Genomic DNA, 23,826 nt, shown 5'->3' with positions numbered 1-23,826 from the left:
CTATCTATATATATAGTATGTATGTAGAGGATATGATACTTTTACTCTTTCTTCTCAAGCAGGTGTGGTGGGGTGGTTTGGATCCCTTTGGAATTTAACATGACCACTCTTTGGAGACAAACTCATTAACCTGGTCAATAATTTCTTTTGGCTCAGTTTATTAAGAATGGCTTGTTGGCATAATTAAATAATATATTTCTTCTTGCATCTAAAAATAGAAAAAATTGCAGAAGGGCTTCTAGATGAACTCTTCTGTAAGTAAAGTTCAAGAATGAAATACTGTTTGCCTGGTGTCCATTGCTGATCACTGAAGCAGATCATGTTGTAAACCATGGAAAGAAGCAGTTGTGTTGAATGTTGTCCTTAATTTATATGAGGAAGAGTCAGCCTAATTGGCAAAACAATCAAAAGAACAACAGCAATCTCCCAGCTGCCCTCAGAAACCTTGTAAAGCAATAAAACTTGAAAAGGAGTCACTTGGGAATTAATGTCTGGTTTAGAGGGATGGCCCCCAATGTGCTACCAAATCACTCAGATAGTTCTTAATCCTGAGGCAATCCCAGAGTGGATTTTTCTTCTTGTGTAGCTGAAATAATATAGATTTCTTCCATTAAATGTGTCACTTGGCCATCTCTTGTTCAGTGTTTTTCAAAGTGCTTCTGTTTGGTACCTGAAGTGTTTTTATAAATTCAAACCTTCAGTTCTGCCCCTGCAGTGGGGCTGCTGTAAGTGCTGCTGGTGCCATCCATTCCCTGAAGGGGAAGGGTAGTTTGTAGTGTTTAGATTTACTCCTCTGGGAATAGCAGGTACAATTTCTCTCATAAATTATTCATTTTATAGTTCAAAAATTAATTTCAATGCTCTGAGTCTGTGGATGTGCAGATAAAGGAGTGCTACCCATGTGACAGGAGAAGGATTCTGGGCATATTCCTTATTCCCAGCTGCATTCCTGGAGATTTTTCTCCAATTAACACCAAGAATTTGCTTATTTGGTGCCTTGGACAGTTTTCTCTGCCTCAGACTCTATTCTAGACTGAGCTGGCAGCCCTTCTTATTAGGAATATATTTAACATTTTTTGTTAAAATAATCTATTTTCTGCTGCTTAAATTTTTTCCCTGTTAGGGTGCTCAGGCTCTTTCTGTGCCTGCCTCTTGCTTTTTGGTTTCAGAGCAGTTGGGATCATTGGGTTGTTCCCAAGGCCAGTGTATTGCACATGCTGAGCACGACACCTCTCTGGTTTTTAGAAAGCTGTAACATTCCCATTCATTGGAGCAAGGTTTGAGATTTGGCAGACAGAAGCTGTTGAACAGGGATATTCCTGCTGCTGTTGTTGAGAAAATATTCCTCAATCAGACAAACCTGTAAGTCCTTGGAAAAACACCACATTGCCTGTACTCAGTGCAGATGTTACTGACCAGATTTTCCTGGGTGCTGGCTTCGTTTTGGCCTTGGAGGGATTTTTGTGGGGCAAGATGAGGTCACCCAGAGAATAATTGAAGAAGGCTCAGTCTCCTTGCAGGAGAGCAGCCAGACTTGCCCTGCCATGGCTGCTGAAGGGCGGGGTGGAGCTGGGCAGCTCCTTGGTTGGCACCCAGAGGGAGAAGGTGGCAGAACAGATCTGATGGTAGAGCAGGGAGAGGGGGATGGAAAGCATGGCTGCACCAAGTCAGGGTAAAGATCCCTCTGACCACTCTGATTGATTCTTTGTTAATAGCAGCAAACCGGTTCCTCTGTCCTCGTGGACTGGTTCTTGTTACACTCACTGAGGGTGGGTGAGGTGTGTGGGCACAGGAAAGCACCTGGTTCAGGAGGCTGAGTGTGGAGAGGGACTGGAGATCATGGCAGGATCTGGTTACAGACAGTTGGGTCTGCTCGTCTAGGAACTGTTCCTGTGATGGAAGTGCCAGGGATGATGGATGGAGAGGGTCATTTGAGGAGAGATAATTCAAATTGGCAGTTCTGACAGTGAGGAAGGGAGGACTGGTAGAATGAAGGAAGCAGCAGAAATGAGCTCAGGAGAAGCAAATGAATTTAAACAAAGAAAACAAGGAACCAGTCAGTAACAAGGAACCAGCTTGGATAAAAGCACATGGAGAGAGCAGGGCTGGGCTCTGGGCAGGGTGGGTGGGATTGTGCCTTGCTCTCAGGATGTGCAATGGGATTAGTGCATTAGCAATGGCAAGTCAAGAGTTTGATGGGATCAGGAGAAAGTACAGTGGGTGCACAAGGGGAAGGAATAAGCAAGGAGCAAAGGATGAAGATTAGATAAGAAGTAAAACAGAAGAGTAGTGCAGAGACCTAGCAGTCCTCTTCTGGCTTTGTAGCATTGCTATTTTATGTGGCTTTATCCATGTTGTGTTTAAGTGGAGTTGATGTACTGGTTAGAATGTATACATTGATTTCTGTGGTTGCATCTTTACTCCCTGTGGAAGAGTATTTGACAACATCCCCAAATAAAAGCTTTATCCAGATTTGTGTGCACTGCTGTTTTTCACTCACTCATTCTGTGCAGAAAGCCTGAAGGAATTTTTTGGCAAATAAGTTCAAAATTTGTTTAGATAATGTTTTTCACTTTGTGTTATACTCTCTGAGGCAGAGAGAAATGCTTTAGCACTTTCATCTTGTATTTACAAAAAGGAAAAAAATGACTGGCATGGAGCAGGGAGTGAATGAAAGTGTGTTTTCTCAAACAAAAGGTAAATGGGGAAGAGAAATATTTTTGCTCTCTTGAGAGCTGTTGATCTGTCAAATGTGGGTCTTACAGGAGTGGCAGTCATTAAGAGTGTGTAACTCAGGTTTTGCTGTAGTAAAAGAAAAACTGGCAGTGGATGAACAGGGAGAGCTGTGATAGAGCACTACAGAAATATTTTTTCACCCATCCTGGCTGTCTCTCCCAAGTATAACAGTCTGAGATCTTTTTGCTCATGTGTAGTCACTGGAAAAGCCTAAAAATAAAGGGTGAGAGGAAAGGGTTCTGTGCTGGTCAAGAGCCTTTATTTCCTTACAAGTCTTTGGAGCTGTGAAACATCTGGGTTTCACACAGGATGCTTTTGGCATGTGTAACTTAACATTCAAAAGCTGAAAAACTGCACAGCTCTACCTCAGGTTTTGGTGTGCAAAACAACTCCTAAGCAAATGTTTCAGTGATAGAAATATTGGTTAGGGGTTCCTTTTCTCAAGGATACCACCATGAGCTGATCTCAGAGGTTCCATCCTCCCAAGGCACTGCCAGCCCCAGGCTCAGGGCACCCATCACAGATTGTGGCTGCCTGCTTTACCTGAAACCCAGAATTGCCCCAGCCAAGCCTTTAGGTAGTGAGAATGCATCTCACATGACATGTGTGACTGTGCCTGTCTAAATCAGTGCCCTGGGGATTTACAGCCTTATTTTTGGCAGGGGGGCTAGCTGGGTTCCAGCTCTATTTAAAGATAAAATCAAGTGTCTCTGGCTGTGTGGATGCATGTGTCACTCTGGGATGCATTGGAGCAGCCCAGGAGACCACCCTGAAGGGGGAGTAGGATTTTGCATCCATTCCTGATATGGGTGAGCATCTCCCCACCTTCTCCTCCCCTGGATAACTGTTGGGCTGGTTTTATTTCTGCATTGTGGTTCCTATTCTGATTCTTGTCTGCATCATCCTTAGTCCTGTATTAAGAATAAAATTGCTGAAAGCTCCTTTTCCAGAGGTTCAGTGTGATTGACACGAAACAATCTTGAAATGGGAAAGCTGTAATTGTTGGCAAACTACAATTTCAGCTAGAAAATGTGCTGGTTTGAAACACATGCACCTAATTTAGGCGTCCTTGGAGACTGGGTCTGCATAGTTGTCACTCTTGGAAAATACTTAGTCTTGGACAGAAAGGTATCACAGTGCCAACATTTAATGGTCCAGAGAGCGTGTTGAATTGTTCCACTAACAAAAACCTTTGCTGAGCTAAACAACACAAATATAAATATTTCACTTGGCTATTAGCAGTATTGAAGTACTGGATGGTTGGGAACAGCATGACAGAATGGTGTGCTCCATTCACACAGAGGTCAGAAGACATTCTACATGATATTTATGGGTTTCATGTACACACTTAGGGACATTTGGATTGACTTGAATCTGCTGGTGGCTTGGTGTAGCCTTCAGTGGTTTGCTTGTGGGTTAATCTCTGGGAACAGAAATAAATTGAATAGTGACAGAGGAATCAAAAGTCGGAATCCACACTAGGAGAGTTGAACAAATGAAAAATGTCAAAATAATGGAATTTCAGACCCCCCTTTTTAGAGTTAGAATGCAAGAATGAAGTGTTTGGGGGTTTTATTCATTGTACATTGACACGTGGTGTTTGGGAGGTGCTGGTCAGTGGAGCACCATTGGTTTCCCTCTGGGGACAAGGCATCCATCCAACCTTCCTGGCAGGGGGTGGGATTGATTCTTTAATCAGAACAGCAACAATCCATCCTGAAGCTTCCTCAAGGTATTAGGGCTGAATTAAACAGTCTGGGACTGGTGGGTAAGCCCTAATGCACTTCAAGAAGCTTTTGTGGACAGGAGAATTTTGAAAATAATCAGAAGATGAACCCAAAAGTAACAGAAAAAAGCTACAGGCACAAACCACCCTTCAAAAGGGGACCATAATACATTTTCTTTGCGTGGTACAATTCTTAATGCTCAGATTCTCTTATGGAAGAAAAGATGCATGAACTATAGAGCTCTATTCATGGCACTGCATTTAGAACTTGTTTTCTCTCCTTTGTGTATGTGTTCCATAGCTGTTCCAAAAATAGATATGGTTACAAATACCAAATTAGTAGAATTAGGCATCTTAAAGCCAGGAAATACACCATTTTTGAAACAATAATCACTACAGAGGAAATGTGGGATCTTATGCATATTGTGTTATGCCTTTATTTGACAAAGTGTTAACATTGTTTCCTTGTGCGCATTTACAGAGTCCATAATCTGTGTGAATTTTGTAAGGATTAAAATGTCGTGGTTGCATTCAGCTTAATTTGGAATTTTACTTTTCTTTAACTTGGAGGAGCAATGAAACATGGTCCCTGAGCTTTAGTTGGTGTAGTAAGTGCTCACAAACAAGAACTAACTACAAAGTGCCATAGCCTTGTTAGATGTGCTCACTGATCATTTTGGATGTCATTTATGTACAAAAGCACTCAAAAAATAAAAGTGAGGAGCCCACATGACAACTGTTCTGTCTTGGTCCATCTCACTCTGCAGACCAAGCCAGGTAAGCAGTAATTTTGTTTTTCCAGAATGTTGGAATCCTTTTCAAGTATATCCATAAGGCCTGAGGACTTGATGAATTGGAGTGTTTTAGGGTGGCTCTTTGTTAGAGAATTTGTCTGAATTCTGGATGTCCTCGATGGGAACTGGCAGGTGCTGTCATTTTGAGCCCCTGGCTTCAGAGATGCTCTGCCCATGTCTCTCTCATAACATAAACTTCCCTGGTCCTGGTGGTTCTTGCCCCACCAGTTTGGGCCATGAATTAGCAGCCAAAAATTTGGAGAGGTGAATTTGAACTTCAGGCTTTGTGAAAAACAAACCCTTTATTTTCCCTTCCTTGTCTGGAAGCAGTTTTGACTCAACTTTGGGCCAGAGTTGTAGCTTCCAAAATCTATTTTAAGTGGAAGGTATTGTCATTGGAACAGCTGTAGAGCACTGAGTGACCTCGTTGTCCTCACTGTGGGAGGGGATGTTCTTGTCAATTTGTGAGAAATTTTCTTTCTTTCCCTGCCTTCTTTGTAGGTAGGTAAACACATTTGTTTTCCTCTTCCTCTCTAAATCAGTCTGGTTCAGAGGCCAAACTTGCTTTCCCTGCTTGGCAGATAAAGCATCTCTTAGATTCAAGTCAGTATCCTCTTTCATATTTTTTAGATGATTCAACTGCTCATCAAGCAACTGCTCTATCCCTGTGTTATAAAATGGTTGGGGAGTCATGGGACGTTCAGGGAACTGAGCCCAGGAGCTGCAGTTGCTGTGTGAAGATCAGTAGCTCAGGCCCATGGAAGTCAAAGGTTGGACAGGAGGTTCCTGTTTGTTCTTTTAACAAAAGCATTTCTTGTGTGTTGGAGCTCTTTAATCCAACAGGCAGAGCTGCAGCCTTATAATGGATGAGATCTGAAAAAAACAAAGGGTAGATATGAGGAAGAGGGAAAGGAGAAGAAGAGGAAGGCTGAGATGTTGTGCAGATGCCTCACACCTCAGTCTTGACCTCTGCTAAAGAGAAACTTTACTTTCCTAATGTTGTGCAGCAGGGCAGGTTCTTTTGTTTTAATATCCCATGATTTTCCCATGTCCCCCCCATGCATCTTCCCATGAGTAGATTATTTATTCTCCAAACCAGTTTGTTTTGCCTTTCTTGCATTACTCATAAGATTTATCTTATCATCTTGTACTTTAGAATTTGCAACATTTGTTTCCAAAGTTGCTGCCTAAAGAGCAGTGTGATAACCTCTCACAGACTTGAGTGTCACAAGTGTCACATTTAGCCAGGGTCCTGTAGGTCAGCTGAATACACCAAGCAGAAAATAACTTATTTTGGGAGACCCAGAGCACTGGAGAGAGACTTGGTGATGGTGACTTAGCAAGATAATAAAATAGCAAGATATTTGCAAATTTTAAAAAAGTATTTTGAGGCGATGAGCTTTCATTTGCTCTGATGAGCTGTAATAGCCAAAGCTAGGTGTTTCTTCCACAAAAATAAGGACTTGTCCTTTAATATATTCTGCTTTTGAGTAAATGGCTAGTACTGTCTCATTTCAGTAATAAATTATTTGCAAATCCATCCAGCAAGACTTTTGAGGAATGCCTCAGTGTCATTTTTAAAATGTCAATCCTTGTAATGCTTGGGTTCTGCTTTTATTTAGTAAGTGCAGTGATTAAAGTACTGTATTGTTCCAGACCCCCCTTGTTTTGTTTTGTTGTTTTTTTCATTTAAATATTTGTTTGTTTCATGAACTTGGATTTGTTGGAAATATTTTTTGCTGAAGTTCCCACCCCCTTGTGCTGGGTAAGCATTGTGCAATCCAGGCACTGACAGTCCCAGTCTTGCAAATTATATGACATGAAGTAAAGACAAGAAAGATTGGAAGGATGGAGCACAAGACACTCAAGGACATGGAAATCCTCAGGCTCTCCCATCTCATGGCTCCTCTTGTCTGGGGTAAAATACGGCAAATTCTCTTGTGCTCATGTTTGTTATGGAAGTTCTTCTGTATTGTCAAATTGTAATTATTGAACAGTTACTGTAGTCTGGGACAAACAATAAAATAGATATCCTCTATTTATTTTAGGTATCTTTTGATATTGAAAATCAATATAGCAAGCTGATAGTACAATATATTTTAGGTATTGCAGTGTTCCCTGGATGTTATAAGTGTGTGTGTCTGACAGCCACATTTCAAAGAGTTTTTTCAATGTACTAATTAATTCTCTTCAAATAAATAGTCATGCAAAAAATGAAATACAACATCAATATTTAATGGCATCTGCTTAAAACCCTCCCAATCTAGACTTTTGAAGTTGTGTGGGGGTGATATTCACATATCCCTGATAAAGGGAGGATGGAATGTGTGTGTTTTCTTTTCATTTGAGGAATGAATTACTCCTTAAAAATGTGATTGTGAGGTGCCCTACATGGCCCTGTGCAAAAATAATGTAGGAATCAGCTTCATGTGGAGTCTGTGGAGACTGTTGCACTGGGAATCCTGTGGCTGTTACCAGAAAGGGAGATTCTGTTTCCTGGAGGAGTGACCTGGTCTCCACCTTGCAGGCCTGTCCAGTTGCAGCAAGTTTGCAGAAGTTGCACTGAAAATGAGCTGCAGTTCTTCTCTTGCTGCAGGAAACAGTGAGCCCAAGTGCCCAACATCTTACTGTGCACATCACATTGTTTCATGTTCCTCTGCTGAGCAGCACAGCAATGAGCTGACCTAAATTCATGGTTCTCTGGTGAGATGTCAGTCTGCTCTTAAGCTGTTTGCAGCACTTTTATCTGGGAGCTGGCTGTGTTTGATGTTAGTGCTGTGTTATCAGCTGCTGATGTTAAATGGAGAATCATTCTTCTTGTGAAGAAGTGAATTTGTGACAGATTTGTGAGCAATTTGTGGGCACTGTTTATGCCAGAGTTGGGGAATCCATTATTTGTGGAAATGACGAGCATTTGTTGGACTTCCTCCCACAATAATTTCAGAAAAGAGCAGCACTGTGCTTGCCATCCTCTTTTAATGCTTCATGGTTTGTTACTGCTGTGATAGGAAAACACAAGGAGCAGGTTGTAATGTAAGCATTCCTTGTGTTTATTTGTTGGTGGTGCTGTGATAGCCTTCCACTTGATCTTCCGGGAATGGGAGAAGAGTGGAAATCAGGGTGACATATCTGTAGTTTTACTCACAAAGTTCCACCCCATTTGCTCTGTGAGCAGCATATTTTGCCATTACAGAGTCCTAATACACCAATTAAGAAATATTCCTGTAACACACACTGTGCTGTCACACTGACCCAAACTTAACCAGCAGCTCTCCACGACAAAGATTTTAATAACATTTAACCATGGTTTGTGTTAGTCCTTTGACTAAGCACATCATGATGGATGTGGTGTGGTGGTCTTGGTTTTGTTTGCCCTCAAGACACAAGAATGCTTTTTATTGCTGTCCCAGTAACCAGTGCAAAGTCCAGCAAGCAGCTTTACACTGGAAGAACTGTAGCACCCTTTCAGGAAATATCTGCGGTGCCTCAGATTTTTTCAGCCTGCTCACACATTCAGAACCCCGGACAAGCAGCTTAAGATCTGAATGAGATTGTTCACCAAACGAGTTGGTGCAGCATATTAATTTGCTGCTGCTTCTAAATGCCTGCAGTGTTACAAGAGCTTGCAATGGCACTAAAATACCAGGAGCTTTGTTGGCTCTAAACTCCTTAGAAGAGAGTTTTAAATTCTTGTCTGCTTGCCGTAGCCTTACCAGCTTTATAAAGAATTTGGAGATCTGTACTTCAGAATGGTTCTGCATCCTGGCCTTGGGAAAGTTAGTAAGAGCTTTTCCTGGTAGTATTAATTGTCTTGGAGCTTCATTGTGCTCTAGGTTTTACTCTATAGCTGATTATATGAGCCTTCTATTAGTGCCTTTATCCAGATGCTATTGGATATGTTTATTGCATGGTTTTATGCATAGGATTTATGGTGCAAAAATATTTGCCTTTGCAGTTAGGTAAATGTCCTGGGGTGACTTTATGGTGCTTGTAACATAATGTGGTTTTAATGAGGCTGGAGGCAGCCTCAACCTCATTTTATGTGTATTTTAAGTTACTATTTAAATGCCAGAGTAGAACTGATATGACATTAAACTTTTTTTTTTTTTTTTTGTCTTTGGTGAGACAACACACTCCTCCTCAAAACCAATATTCTGCCTGGCAGCTGGAACTGTTGTCAACAACTGCTACAATTTAAAACTTTAGAAGTCAATTTTCAAGGTCTTGAAGTAGATTATTTTATTTAGAGGCTGAACCAAATACTTTAGTGAAAGCTAAAAAATCCAGTGTTCCACGCTGTCCCTTGTTCCTCTGTTCCTGGATTTAGGCAAACATGTACTTCTAGAAGATGGGGTGAGCAGAGGCAAGTGGTCAGACTGGTGTGACCCAAGTGTGGTTTTTAATCTTGGCTCCAACAGGCACTGCTCTAAATTGGGTAGTGATTTTCTTCACAACTTTGTCTGAAAACTGTATTAATAGGAGGCTATTTACTTATGGTATTGTAAATATATTTATTTCTTCAAGTGCAGTGAAAGCTTGAAATCTGTATCATGGTGTCATCATTGTTACAGCATGAGTTATAAAATATTCACATGTGGTTTTGGAACCTAAGGAAATGAGATTGTTGTCACAAGAAAACTGGATTACCCCTTTTGCTCAGCCAGACTGGCCTGTCCAGCTTAGTGCAGAATCTCCTTGCTGAGGGAAGCAGTCCTTACTTAAAGGATCAAAGGATCTTGCTCTTCTAGCTCAGGATGGCAAAATGTCATTTATTCCTAATGCTTAGGTTTCCAAGCCATATTGGTCAAAAGAAACTGTAATTGTTGATTTATTATCATAAAATATTCTGTTTTTCTTTGAGAGGCCGGAGGCTGTGTAGGGAGCCAGACCAAAAGGTTTGGACAGTGTGTAGCTGCCCTACTTTCTAGAAACTGTAATTTCAGGTTGTCTTGGCTGGCACAGCATGGTCAGCAGAGTGAACTTGAGCTTTGTGTGCTGGGGCTGGGAGTGTGGCTGTGCTGCAGCATCCCTGTGGCACAGGCAGCAAACCACACTGTGCTGCGGCTCCCCACGGGGCTCTGATTTCTGAGAGCTGGGCCCAGCTCTGGAGCTCTTGGGGTGAAGGCAGCACTCAGCACAACGAGGCTGCTGTTAGACAGGGGAATCTTTGCTGCTGCTGCAGCTTGCTTTGAATGCTTTCTGCTCAGGTGCTGAAAATGGATGGGTGATAGAGACAATTGTGCTACGAACTCTGGTTCTGCACGTTTCATCAGTGTCATTTATGGGGCAGGGAACTCTTGATTTCTTGCATTTTACAAGGCTGGGTGACACGTGGTCTCTTTATTCTTGTGTGAATGTTTATTTAGTGTGATGGAGTTAAATTTACCTCTTTCTCTTTAGATTCTTGCAATTGTCATATGTACTGTGGAGAATGTCAAGCATCCCTGAGTGAGCAGCCAGAATGACTCTGTCACAATCCTGGCTGCATTGTGCTGCTCTATTGACTCTGCAAACCTGAAATGTGTGTGGGAGAACTTTCTCTTGTAGTCTAGCATGTAATTTAATTGATGTTTGTTTGGTAATTTGCCTCAGATTAAATTATTCATTGTCACCGCTGAACAAATGCTTTGTATGCTTCTGGTGGGTCAGCATTTTGCACAATGTTTCTCCCTTCTTATTCCACCTACTTTGATGCATTCATTTCGTTTTGCTGCAGTCTTAGAACTGAGAGCAACTTCTGTTGGGAGAAGGGGGAGACCCAGTGGACTTTGAGAGGCTTTGTGCAGTGATTATTTGGTTAAGGGAAATGCGATTACTTTTCCTCAGATTTAAACTTTGATGTAACACAAACTCACACTGCAGTTAATGGGAGCTGTTACCTGAGGAGAAGCTTCATAGAAATGTCACAGAAGTGAGCATGTGAGAATAGGAAGATATGCTCTCTTCCTCCAAAGGATAAGAGACTGAAGTAATTGAAGAATTATTATTAATAGCAATTCATGCTTTGATGCACAGGTGGATGTTTCTGATCTTAGCAAGATGTGTCAGTGGTAGAGTTGCCACATTAGTTTTGGTCTGACCATATTTTAGCTCGGTAATTCTGTGGCTGTACAGGTGCTGTTGTCTTTTGTAGAGGAGGAGTAGCATGGCAAGGATCAACATAAAGTCTGAATATTTTATGCAACTGGGATAAGACTGAAACAATGTTTTTGTCAAAATTGAGACAAATGGCCTGACTCTAGGACATTGCAGAGTGCAGATGCAGCTGGGGTTAAGCTCCTACCTGAATGTTTATCAGTGAAAAACTGAGAGGAGAAAGGTATTGGGTAAAAGAAAAATATGTGACAGGATGTTAGAGGTCTGTCTTGGTTTCCATTTTAACAGCTACATGAAGGGCCAGGTTTTATTGTAATAAAACTTTGTGAGAAACCCCAATAGATGGATTTAAGGCACAGAATCTCTACAGCTTTCTTTTGGCTCTTTGCTTATATTTCTGGCCTAGTTCCAGAATTTATCCATTTTTTGCCAGTGTAGCTTGACTCCATTCCACAGAGTGGAGTGTATGAATAGATAATTCTGAATTATGAGTGCACTTTGAACCGAATATATTTGTTAGCATATTTTGTAGTGACCAACTTTGTTGTTTGCAGACATTTTAAATGTTATACACTCTGACATTGTTGTTCTATCCATTGCATTAGATTTCTGAGTTGCATATATCTCTGATAATCTTCCTGTTCTGGAAACTTCACTATTTCTTGGATCAAAGTGGAAGCACCTAATCTAATTTCTGGGTTAAAAATGGAATGCAATGGCAGATAGAAATACTTCAGGCACAGCAGTAATCTTATTTGGTCTTGAGTGTGAAGTGGTTCTTGAAAAATCTGGGATTGTATTTGTCATGTCATGTCATGGTATTTAAGGTATTAAATGCTTTCTGAACCCCATCTACAAAGAAGTTTTTCAGCAGTTTGTTCCATTTAATTTGGAAATGAGAGGAGGGAACAGTCAGTTCACATCTTCACTTTTCTTTTGAACTTTAGGGAATGGTTTGGAACACCATGAAGTGGGAGAGGTTATTTTTTTAACCCTGGTTATTGCCATTGCTCCAGTGATTCTGGGACTCAGCCTCAAGCTAAGCTGAATTAGTGATTTTTACAGCATTTTTCTTTTATGAGTGTCTGCATAAACATCCTGGAAGCACACGGTGCCTGCACTGGGGTTTGGTCAGTTCTGGCTTCACAGCCAGGGGAGGAGGTGGCAAGGAGTAAAGGCTGTTGTGTTTAGTGAATAAATACATCTTTGCATTAACCTGTGCAGCAAAGAGCTTTGCTCACGTGCTCAGTTCTACACCCACAGAGGATTTATTTAGTGGAGATTAGAAGTTTTGCTGTTGAGAATACCAGGCATACCTGACAAGACCTTTGCTAGTTTTTTTAACTGTTGTCTTTGGAGCTAATTTTGATAGAGGGAGAACAAGGACTCTTATTTGCAAGGTGTAACAATGTCACTGGTTGTTTTTAATTGGTGATATTAAAAAAAATCAAATTAATCCCCCAAAATCCCTTTCCTAAACTCCAACTGTGTGCTCAGAGCTGAATCATATTCAAAAAGGTTTGATACTAATTAATAAATTTAGACTTTGAGGATGCATAAAACAACTTGGGTATCCTACATGATGAAACCAGTATGGCATTGGTTTGTGGTGAAGTTGGGCAAAAAGCTAATTTACAAAAAAACATTCCCACAAACTGCTACAGTTTGAAGTATTGTTCTTGTGGATAAGATTCTGCTGCTGTGATGCAGTATGGTTTTGGGTAAGAGGGCAGAATTGTCTTTTTTGTGTGTGTTCTTTTAAATGGATCAGCAGGCCTGTTTGGCTTTCTATTGTAGTTACCCACACCATGCAATAAGCAGGAACACTTTATGGCTCATTTTTAATAATCAGTACACAGCTGCCCAAAGGGGAAACCATGGGCAAGAGCTCTTGTTGATCTTTGTTTTAACAGCTGGTATTATTAAGGGAGAGCTTCACAGACTGGGAGAAAAAAAAAAGAGGATGAAAATCAGTCAACAGTTAATCCAAGATGTGGCCAGACAGAAAAAGATTTACTGGGAATTAGCTCTAAAATTGCATTTGTTCAAATAATTCCAGAAGAAACGAATGGGTGTGTATTAAATGGGGGAAGTGGGATGGTGCTGGGGAACAGTGAAAAGTTGCAACATTTGTCAACTGAAAACCCTTCCTGGAACAACAGCAGCAGTATATTTAGCATTGTTACCATGCTGCAACTCCTGGGGGAGGCAGCTCGGATCTGGAGCTCTGCTGCAGCTCATGATTTATCCCCTCCTAGCAGCAGAGCCCCACAAACCAGGAGGATCTGCTCATTTTCAAAGTTCTTGTTTATAATGCACGGAACAGCGAATCCCTGTGGGTCCTTGCAGCTTTCAGGCTGCAGCTCTGGATTCTGTCAGCAAAAACCAAATCTTTATCCCATTCCTGTTCCCCCAGGATGAGCAAAAGGAGGAGGCTAGCATTGCTTTGTTTTGTTTCCTTGTTTTTAGTTTCTATTTTTTTTCTTTAATGAGATTTGTGGGTTTAATTAATTCTAATGGTAGAGATGCATCATCTCTGTGGTCCCAGTAGATTTTAGCAGTTATGAGCCTTTGCTTAGCTAATGAGTCTGGATTTTGCTGTTTATCCTCATACCTAGTACAAATAAGTTCACTTAAATCAGCTGAATTGAACAAATAAGTTCACTTAAATCACTTGAATTGCATTAGAATCACCAAAAGAAGTAGCATGTGCATGTTTGTCTCCAATTTAAATAACTGAACAAGTGCATGAAAAGGTTGAAATGCACTCAGTCCTTCAATAAAAATTGTCCAACCTAACATCTGGCACTAGTTGAAGTTTCTCTCTTATTATCTTGCTCTTTAAGAGCTTTCTTACATCCTGGGTTGTAATTTGCACATTATAATGTATTTTGAAACAAAACTGTGTCTTGTTCTGGGGTTTCTTGAGTGTGTTTTATAAGCAGAATTGTAGGTTTGAGAAGTGTTCCTTTCTGAATGGGTGGCTCGTGACAGATGGTTCTCATTGTGGCAAAGTCATGCAGTGCCTCAAACCTCAAAGTGTATAAATTTATTTGAAGGAAATGAATTGCTGCTGCATCATGGCCATCTATGAAAAGTGTCCTTGGTCATTGAAATGGTGTTTTTTGAGCTTTGCCTTATTCAAAGAGAGCTATAAAATTCATTTTCAAGAGCACAAGAGCATGAAACTGTGACACCTCTAAGAAGCACATTTCCTTTTTCAAGAGATGTGACATTATCTTTAGAAGGATCTCCCACTGATAACAGCACGTGATGCCTCAGTATGGCCTTTTCAGGTACCTGTTTGAATAAAACCAAAATAGCACCTACTGCTCCATGATGGATGTACATCTGTCCAAGCAGTCTAGGACATGTAACCTACATAATTTGTTATCAAAAACTCCTTTGTTCCAAGAAAATGAAGGGTACTCTTATTTGTCCCTCACTAACCACTATTTGGCTCAGTTGCTGTTTCTCTTCATCACCTGTTGCTCATCACCTCTGTCCTGCTGCAACTGAACTGATCACATCCTCCTGCCTTCTCCCTCCCCAGAATTAATCACTCCTCTCTGTTATCTTACCTCTTGCAGCATCTTTGAGCTGCTGCAGTAGCAGCAACCACATCCTCTCTCAGATGGTGGATCCCCTCTCACCTTCCTTCCTGCCTGCTGTGTTAGCACAGTTACTTGCCCTGTTGCTATGGAGGAACTGCAAGTTCTGCTTTACCACATCCTCTACAGGATACCAAGGCGTAGGGGGAGGAGGAGGAGGCTTGCTTTGGCCCCAGGATGGGGAGGATGATGGAGGGTTTGGGGCAGAGTAAGAAGGGGTAAGAGCAGCCCTTGGGGGCAAGACCAGGAGGTTTCTTGTAGGATCACCCGCTCCTGGAGCTCCACTGCTTCTGTGGTCTGTGACTCAGAACCTTCTGGCTGCTGCAAAAGGAGCAGTTTCACTTCACAGTTGAAGCTGTCAGCAGAGAGAAGGAGACACTGAGAGTGTGTGTCTGTGTGTGAATGCCTTGGCAGTGGATGACACTGGTTGTACTCACCCCGGGAGCTTCTCCCCGCGAGCCACGTGCTGGGTTTTGCAGGGCTTCCATGAGAGGTGTTTGTTAAAGTGGGTCACCATGGCTGTACTCCCAGTGACCTCTCCAGCAGGCAGAGCTGGCCTCTTGCTGACCTGCTGCTGCTCACAGAGCCACTCTCCCTCCCAGCCCTGCTTGGGGAGCTTGGTGTTGGCTTTGCTGCTTTCACTGTGGGCTCTGTGACCCAGTGCTGTGTGTTGGGCACCTTCTCTACAGGCAGGCTGAACCTTCACCAGCACCAAGCTCACCCCTTTCATTAGTGGGGATGTTCCTGTGCAGCTCTGCTGTAGGTGGATCTTTTAGGGAGATGTTGCAATCAAACTGGTTCCCTGTCAGCCCTGATGATCTGGTTGTGCTCCCAGGACTGGCCATGCCTCAGAGCAGCTGGAATATTCATGGTGCTCTCCAGGTGCTGGTCTTTGTGCCAGCTGCTCATGGTTTTTCTCAGAAGTGTTTCTTATTTGAATTAAGTCAGGTTTTTATCCAGGTAGGGTTAAGGTATGGCCAAAACCTGCCTGTGGGACAGCTCCCTGGATTAATTAGCAGGAGGGGTCACTCTTGAGTTTGTGGAAGGTGGTTTTTGGGGTGGGGATGAGTGTGGTTGGTCTCAGAAGCAATTACAAGGCTGTGCAAAGGGCCTTGCTATTATACTGGGACAATGTTATTTTCTACCCAAATTAAACCTGCCATAAGTATTAGAACTTATTTTGCTTTCCAGCTTCAGCAAAATGCTGAAGGAGGTTAAGCATTGCAAGACTGAAATATGGCCCAGAAACTTCTTTATTCATAATATCTATTGAAACAGGCAACACAGTAGAGGTGAGTTTATCTAGCAACATAAAATGTATTTCAACATAAAACATAGTTTGTTTCCACTCTTGCTTTCTGTCAATTCCCCTTCACACAGGTTTGAAATACATTCAGTTTCCTAATGATGCCGCAAAGAATCTTACGTTTCTTTTTGTGTTCTCCTAGCTAGATAAAGTTACCAGGTGAATGGAAGTGATAGCATGGTTAACCTTGAGGGCTTTATGGAAAAATGTGTTTAGGGGGTGGCAATGAAGGGAAGATGGAGATGGGCAAGTAAGATGGCTTTTTTCTCTGGTCTATTTATTATTCAGCTCAAGCAGAACTCCTGGTGAAAAGGTTGGGAGGAATTTATTTAATACTTGAAGGATAAAATAAAATTAGGCATGTGTGGCTGAAGAGGTGATCTGCATGACAAATGCACATGCTCATAAATAGCTTTGTTAGCAAGAACCGGATGTGTGGGGGAATGGAAGGCTCAGAAAAGAACCAGTGAAGCCTCAGCACCGTGTGAGTGTGAGCCTGGCAGAGATGGTGTCCCTGCCCCATCCCTCTCTGCTCCACAGTGCTGTGACTGTTCCCTGTCTCTGCTGCAGGAAGGGAAAGGTTGGTGTCCTGTGTTCCATATATAATCAGGATATTTGTTTAGTGTCATTAACTGAGGGTTTCACTGACTTGCTGACAAGTTTTGTGTGGGAAGTTGATTCTCATCAGTAGTGGCTGAGTCAACAGATGCTGAATTGCTTTGGTATTTTCTACTCATCTCTGTTTTCTGGAAGGCTCTTGCAGTGCTAGCCTGTATTTTATGCATTTTCTTTCATTATTAATTTGCCTGGAGACTGTTAACATTTGCATATAGCTTTATTGTAGGTCTCTGAGGATCTGTGATCTGAATTCCCCTGCATTCTGCCAGCACTGGAGTGCCATATGGGACTCAGCCGAGCCTGTGAAGGGCTCATCCTCTCGTTAATTATTTTTATAATTTGAAGTTGTTAAACCATGGAATCCAAAAAAGTAATTTAAAAATTGAACACTGTAATGTATTCTTGATCTCCACTTTAATTCCTTTTTGCCTATGAAAGTGAATGAGAGTGTTTAAAAAAAAAGATATGGGAGGAGAAGGTATGATCAGAGGTAAAAATTAGCTATTAATTCCCCTATTACTATTTTTGTTATTAATGAAAGTAAACAAATAATCTTGTGAGGAAACAGAATCAAACTCACTGGGGAATGAGATAGTAGAAAGTCTTTAAATATTCTGAATATTCAAGAATCCTGAGTCTTTTATTGCATTGCTGCATGAGAATTACAGGAGGCATATGCTAAAAATAAAGGCCTTTCATTTGCTATTAGAATCTGACTTTTCATCATAGTCTTTCTTCATTATTTGTCTCCATGTTAGCATTCTTAATTTCACAGTTCTGCACTGTCACCCCTGACAGCAGCAGAAAGGGTGACAGTGACAGTTTAGCCTGATACTGGTACAGGAAATGCTGCCAGCTCAATCTACTCTGGGCAGGTTTGACAGGAAGATTTAAATTGCAGAATTAATTGGTAAATTCTCCTAGAATCTAATGTTTTGTTCACACTTGAAACCGAGTAGAGACCCCAGTCCTTCTGGCCTGGCTGTGTGTTGGAGCTGGGCAGGGTGAGTCTGTCTGGCTGCAGCTCAAGAGGAAAGTGAGGGCTTCCCCTTTATTTCAGTGTTAAGGCTGGAGAAGCCCCTTGGTGGAGTGAAGGTCCATCCTTGAATCTGAATGCCATGTGTTGAACTATTTTGCAATAGATGGAAACCTTCTAGAAAGAGGAAGGAATATCTCACTGAGCTGATCTTCAAAGACCTCATGAACAACACTTTATTGCTCAATAATTGGTTGTACTCCATGTTATATGGCCAAGAAATGGGAAGAAGGTTTTTCTTTTGCCTTTTTTTTTTTCCCTTAATGGTCAACTTTCCTCTTCCCAAAATACTTCACATAGCTGGGGAATGTGACTTCAGGAGGGCAGTTGAGAAGTGAAGGGGATTTGACAGCCTAAAGTAACCATTCAAATGAAGCAAAGCAAATGGGCAGCACTATTTCCATTTTAAGCATTGTCAGGGTAACAAGCACGCAACTGAATTTCAGAAAGAATGCATGCATGGGAGGTTATTTGGGCAGTGGTAAAAGCACCAGGAGAGAATTAATGGGAACAGAAATGAAGTTAGAAAATGAATTTAGAAAACACACTTTGCCTTGGGGTTAAAATAGTCAAAGGATTCTGGGTACTTGGATGTCAAATTCCTGTTCAAGTTAATAACTAAAGTTCTACTTCCCTCTTTGAGCTTCAGTTTTTGTGGGCATGCTCAAGAATATGTTAAGCTCTGAACAGTTTTTTTAAAGCATCAGGAGCTCTGCTTTCCCACCTGAGTCAGGTGGATCAGCTCCTCTGTTCCAGCTCCTCCATCACCTGGGGAAGTTTTTAGTGGCACATGTTGCTGGCTTTGGGAAGCAGGTGGAATCTGATGAAGGGGGTAAGTTACAGTTCCACAAGATGTTTAATTACATGCATATTGTGATGGGCAATTAGAAGTTTATTCTTTTTTTAGTAAGCTGATACCACAATAAGCACAGGCACTTGAATCTGGGAGAATGTGAGATTTGGCAGGTTGGAAGGACATAGTAACACGAAGGCTGTGGTGGGAGCCTACTGTGACAGACAGCTGACTGTCAGTGCAGGATTTCTGCTCACAAAATGTTCTTAGGTGTGAACCAGTCTCTGAGGCAGAGGAAAGTAGTGAATTCTTCCAGAAAATGTTTTGGTGGTTCTTTTTCTGAGAAAACAGGTGTGGTGTGACCTTTTGTTTCTCCCTCACTGTGGCCATGTGGGAGCATTCTTACTGAACATTGCATCATATTTCTTGCCTTGTTTTCTTGAATGCTAAAGCCCTGTGGAGTTTATTGTTTCCTAATGTTCTCCCTGACTGGAAGGGTGAGGATGCTGCAAAAATGAACAGAGGAGAGTCTGTGTATTGAAACTGAGAGCTGAAACAGCAGCTCCTGGGGCACCTGAGCCCTCCTGCAGCTGATGACTGACCCTGCAGAGTGGCACAGCTCACCTGCTAAACCATCTCTGCCAGGTGAAATCTTTGTGCTGAAAATCATGTGTTGTTCTCATTAGACTCCAGAATAATTGATGGGGGTTTTTAACTCTAGTTCCCTATTGATAATGCATTTTTGTAATGAACTTTAAGGAAAGCAAATCAATTTCCAAAAAGTGTTTTCAATATTGATTATTTGAAGGCATGATGTTGTTAACTGCTCTCAAAAATCTCTTCTTCAGAAGTTCCTATTTTGCATTGTTTACATGTGTCCCTGGACTTTGGGATTCCATGAATTGAAGGGTATGCTGGACACGTTTTCTGTTCCCTGTCATCCCTTGATTCATTAACTCAGAGCCTTTGCCTACCTTCAGTGTCCTTCCAGATGCAGGGAGCAAGGAGGACAATCTGTGTGGTGTCCCTCTGGCTGCACTGCCCTTCCTTTGCAATCCCATGCTCAGCCAGTGATGGTGTTGCCAATTTTACTGACTTTTTTTCATCCTCAAGGCACTCAGCAAAGGGAAGGGACAATGGAATGCGTGACCCCAGTGTAACACGGTGCTGTGGGGCGTTGGCTGCTGAGTGAAATGGCACTTGGGCCAGCACTGTTCCATGCCCAGAAAAGAACAGAAACTCTTCTCTTTAGCAAATTTGCAGAGTTAAACTTCCCCTTGTCTCACTCTTGATAGTAGAGGTCAGTGCTTTACTTTTGAGGGGGTTCTGCCTGGAGCTTGGCACAGGGCAAGTGCCTCATCTCACTTTATAAATAGAAATTCAGCATCTTCCCCTGGTTGATCTGTCTGACAGCTGCACCACCGTGTGCTCCTCTTACACTGCTCCTCAGGGAGTTTTATTTCCAATATTATTTATTTCCAGCTTGGCCTAGTGAGGCCTTAGGAGCAGTCCAGCAGGTCTCTCTGTGGGATGCCAGCCCATTTCTGGGTTTTATTCCAACTCTGATCTAGATGATGCTCTGAGAATTGATGCAGGGTGGGAGTTTTGGGTAAGCCACCACCAGGGTTGCCTTTTCAGGGTGAACCTGCTCTGTCTTGAAATCTGGATTACCTTGAAGGGCAGGATCCCCTTGAAAGGCATTCTTTCCTCTGGGAAACCTTGACCTTTCCTCTTTGGATGGGGTCACAATAGGATAATAAGTTAGTTTATCAGATCAGATTTGTACCAAGAAAGGTGGTTAAATTTGCTTACAGGGATTACAGGGTGAATTTCCCTGCCTGAGATTTCCCTTCTCTAAATCAGGAGTGTGTGAATCCACGTAAACTTGTGACTAATGGACTTCCCCATGGGGTATTTATTTTATATGCATGTGTTTATGTTAAATAATGTAAATTGTGGAAGAGCAGGGTGTGGGAGAGCTAGAGGACCTCTTTATCAGAAACCTTAAAAAGGCTATGTTTGCATTACTCTCCTGATTCCTGCATAATCCCAGAGGTGGAGTGGCTGTATATTTGAAGCAGAGCAGGAGGTGCTTCTCTGTGCTGGCATCAGACTCCAGGCTGAGCTGAGCCCCCTGGCAGGAGGAGGATCATTGTTATCCCTGATTTTGCCTTCTCTCCTGCTCTGAAACTGCCTGAAATTGAGATTTGTATATAGGCAAACATGTACATTTTCAGTCTGTGTATTCCCTTTCTGCAGAATGCACACATCCTCTTGCTGAGTGACTGATGCTACACTGGTTCAAGGGTGATTTATATGGCTGGAAGTAAGGATTTTATTTTGTGTAGTTTGATTTTTTTTTTTTAACTCCAGTTGTTCTTACACACTTTCTTGTAGTTTCTGGAACACAGTCCTGAAGCACTTAAGGTTCTTTACTGGTTTTGTAACTTTGTACTATTACTTTTGCTGTTCTGCCTCCAGTGCCTCTTTAATTGACTAAAACTGACATAACTTAAATTGAAACCTAGTCTGGTTTGGCTGACTTGGTTTGAAATAGTGCCTGATGCTAAAGCAGAGCAAGAACACAATGCACAAGCCCTGTGTGTCCCATTCCATGAGTTTTACCTGCTGATTTAACTCCCTTCTTCATGGTGTTTTGCAGATTTTGTCTTCTTAACATGGTTCCTATTTCTCCCCTTCATACTACAGTTAAGCAGCTTTATTAGCAGGTTTATTTTCTTTATCAGCTCCTGTGTCCATGACTGTTCAAGGCTGGCAGAGTCCCTCCTGCCACCAGTGTAACTCTGTCACAGCCTGATGTGCTACAGAGCAGAAAGTGGTGTTTGATAAAAGCAACATATTCACAAACCAGGCTTTGTTGTAGCTTTCAGTGATTTTTCTGCTCTGTGTCTAAATGGAGTGGGCTTGTCTGGCTTTTGTATCTCAGTGATAACTCTGCACACTGAGCCACAGTGCCAAATATTTTCATTTAGAGAAGCATCACTTGTGTCAGAACCTTTGGTAGTGGCAGCTTAGCATCCCACCCAAATCTAGTGCTGTGGGTTGTTTTTTGGAAAACATGGTCAATCTAATTTGTAGCTTGTACAAACTTACTCTCTATTGTCCTTATAAACCATAATGGAACCTGATGCCAAATAAATTAGGCTGATATTAAAGCCCTTGTTTATTTTCCAGTGTATGTCTGTCAGAATAAGTATTCAATGTATTACAGTTTAAAAGTTATATTTCAAGTATTGTAGAAACAATTTCTGCAAAGCTGTGTGGAATGGATTGTGGAATTTGAGTGCTGTTGAAATAACCAAATTTTGAAAAATAAGGTGATTAAAATTGAAATCTGCAGATAGCAATAAACTGGCTTGGATAATAAATTTGGATTTAGAGTTGCTTAATTTCTCTTGGCATTTGCAAATCCCAGACTAACTTGTGGAATGTTCTTGATTTCATTGAAAACATGTGTGACTGTTTTTGAGGGCAACGATATCTGAAGAACAAAGCAGTATCTGTATCTAAATGGAGGTGGACAAGAAAACTTTCAGAAAACATAGTTTGTCATTTTAGGGGGCATTGTGTTGTCTGTTTTAGAGCAAACAGTCTACAAAGGAATTGAGGTCTGCTCTGTAAAAAGATTAACTGTTCTGAATAACATTTTAAATTCATAGCACTGGCAAAGCTGGAGTTTAAATCTACAATTTTCATATGAAAATCAGAATTACCAATCAGGAGCAGATCCCAAATTCATGGAACTTTTATTAGTCCTTCTGAGTAAAACAAAATACTGTCATGAGTATCTATTTCTTATCCTACATTTAAGTATTTCTATTAGAAGAGGGTATTTAATAGAATTGCTAGTATTTCTGGAATGAAACTGATTCAGAAATGAGTAATGAAGAGTGTTGCTGAATTGGGCTCGTGGTAAAATACAGATTTCTGTTGTTAAAAACCTGTCTCACTATAAAAGTATCTAAGTGGTAATGGAAAATATTAACAACTCTTTCTGTGTGGTGATACTCCCTTTGTAAATTAATTTTAAGTTGTCTCTGTGTTCAATGAGACTAAACTATTTTTTTTTTATTCATTGCAGGACCAGTTTGACAACTTAGAAAAACACACTCAGTGGGGTATTGATGTTCTGGAAAAGTACATCAAGTTTGTAAAAGAAAGAACAGAGATTGAACTCAGCTATGCAAAGCAGCTTAGGTAAGTTGATATGTAAAATTCTGGACTTTGAGTTGCATCTCTTCAGAGCCTGTAATCAACTCTAAGTTTGCTGTGTCAGTGGTGATTTTGTTTATAATAATGGTTTTAGAAAATAGCTTTAATTTAGAGGTTGGAAAGTAAAAGTTAATTTAAGATCCTGTTGTATTATATCTGCTAGTAATCAGATGTTTTGCAAAAAGAGAGGGTATTGAGGTGGCTGAGCAGCACACTAGGGCTTACTCACAGTTTGTGCATGATTAATGGCTCAGGCTCTGAGCACAGCACTGTCATGTTTTCCATGAAATTGGGGCTGCTGTGCAAAAATGCTGAAGGGTTTGAGAATTCAATGGAATAATGATCATTTGTTAGGAGAAGTTTAGGTTTCCTTTTACTAAAACAGGCCTTTTTTTTGAATGTGCATGGGGAGGAATTACAGGTCAAAGTCAGGCCCAGCCCTTGGTAATTTTTTCTATGTAGTTAAGAAGGTTACAGCCTGAGATTTGAATTATAGTTTTATGATCTTTTGAGGTGTCTCCTGATATCTGTCTCTCAGAGCTGAGATTTTTGTGAATTAATCTCAAATAATCACTGCTGGGTACTTTCTACATGTCCATGTCTGGTTTGATTGTAGTCAGAGATAAGAATGTGTGAACCAGACACAGAAAAATCTTCCTTGAGGTCAGGTCCCAGGGAAGAGGTGCTAAGAACCCTCCCACAGGAGTGGATATCACCTTGCTTTTCCCAGTGAGGTAGAAAAAACTGAGAATTGATCAGGGGTGAGAAGGGAGCAAAGCACACAGGGGGTCCTGCTGAACAACATTTTTGGCAGCCACTTGTGCCCAGTGCTAAACTGGAGGTGCTGGTGTTAACTGGGAGGGGGAGAGCAGGAATA

General features: G+C 41.4%; 1 protein-coding gene across 18 annotated transcripts in view; it reads left to right on the top strand.

Moving 5' to 3' along the window:
• FNBP1 (formin binding protein 1) overlaps window positions 1-23,826 on the top strand; it is a 92,894-nt gene that overhangs the window by 6,300 nt on the left and 62,768 nt on the right. For all 18 annotated transcript variants that reach the window (XM_059486408.1, XM_059486422.1, XM_059486421.1 and 15 more), the window contains exon 2: window positions 22,819-22,934. In XM_059486408.1, coding sequence (XP_059342391.1) covers window positions 22,819-22,934 — 116 coding nt within the window. The remainder of the gene's footprint in view (window positions 1-22,818; window positions 22,935-23,826) is intronic.

This window comes from Ammospiza nelsoni, chromosome 20 (genome assembly GCF_027579445.1).
Source record: "Ammospiza nelsoni isolate bAmmNel1 chromosome 20, bAmmNel1.pri, whole genome shotgun sequence".
Taxonomy (NCBI): domain Eukaryota; kingdom Metazoa; phylum Chordata; class Aves; order Passeriformes; family Passerellidae; genus Ammospiza; species Ammospiza nelsoni.
This window is presented reverse-complemented; position numbering and strand designations above follow the sequence as displayed.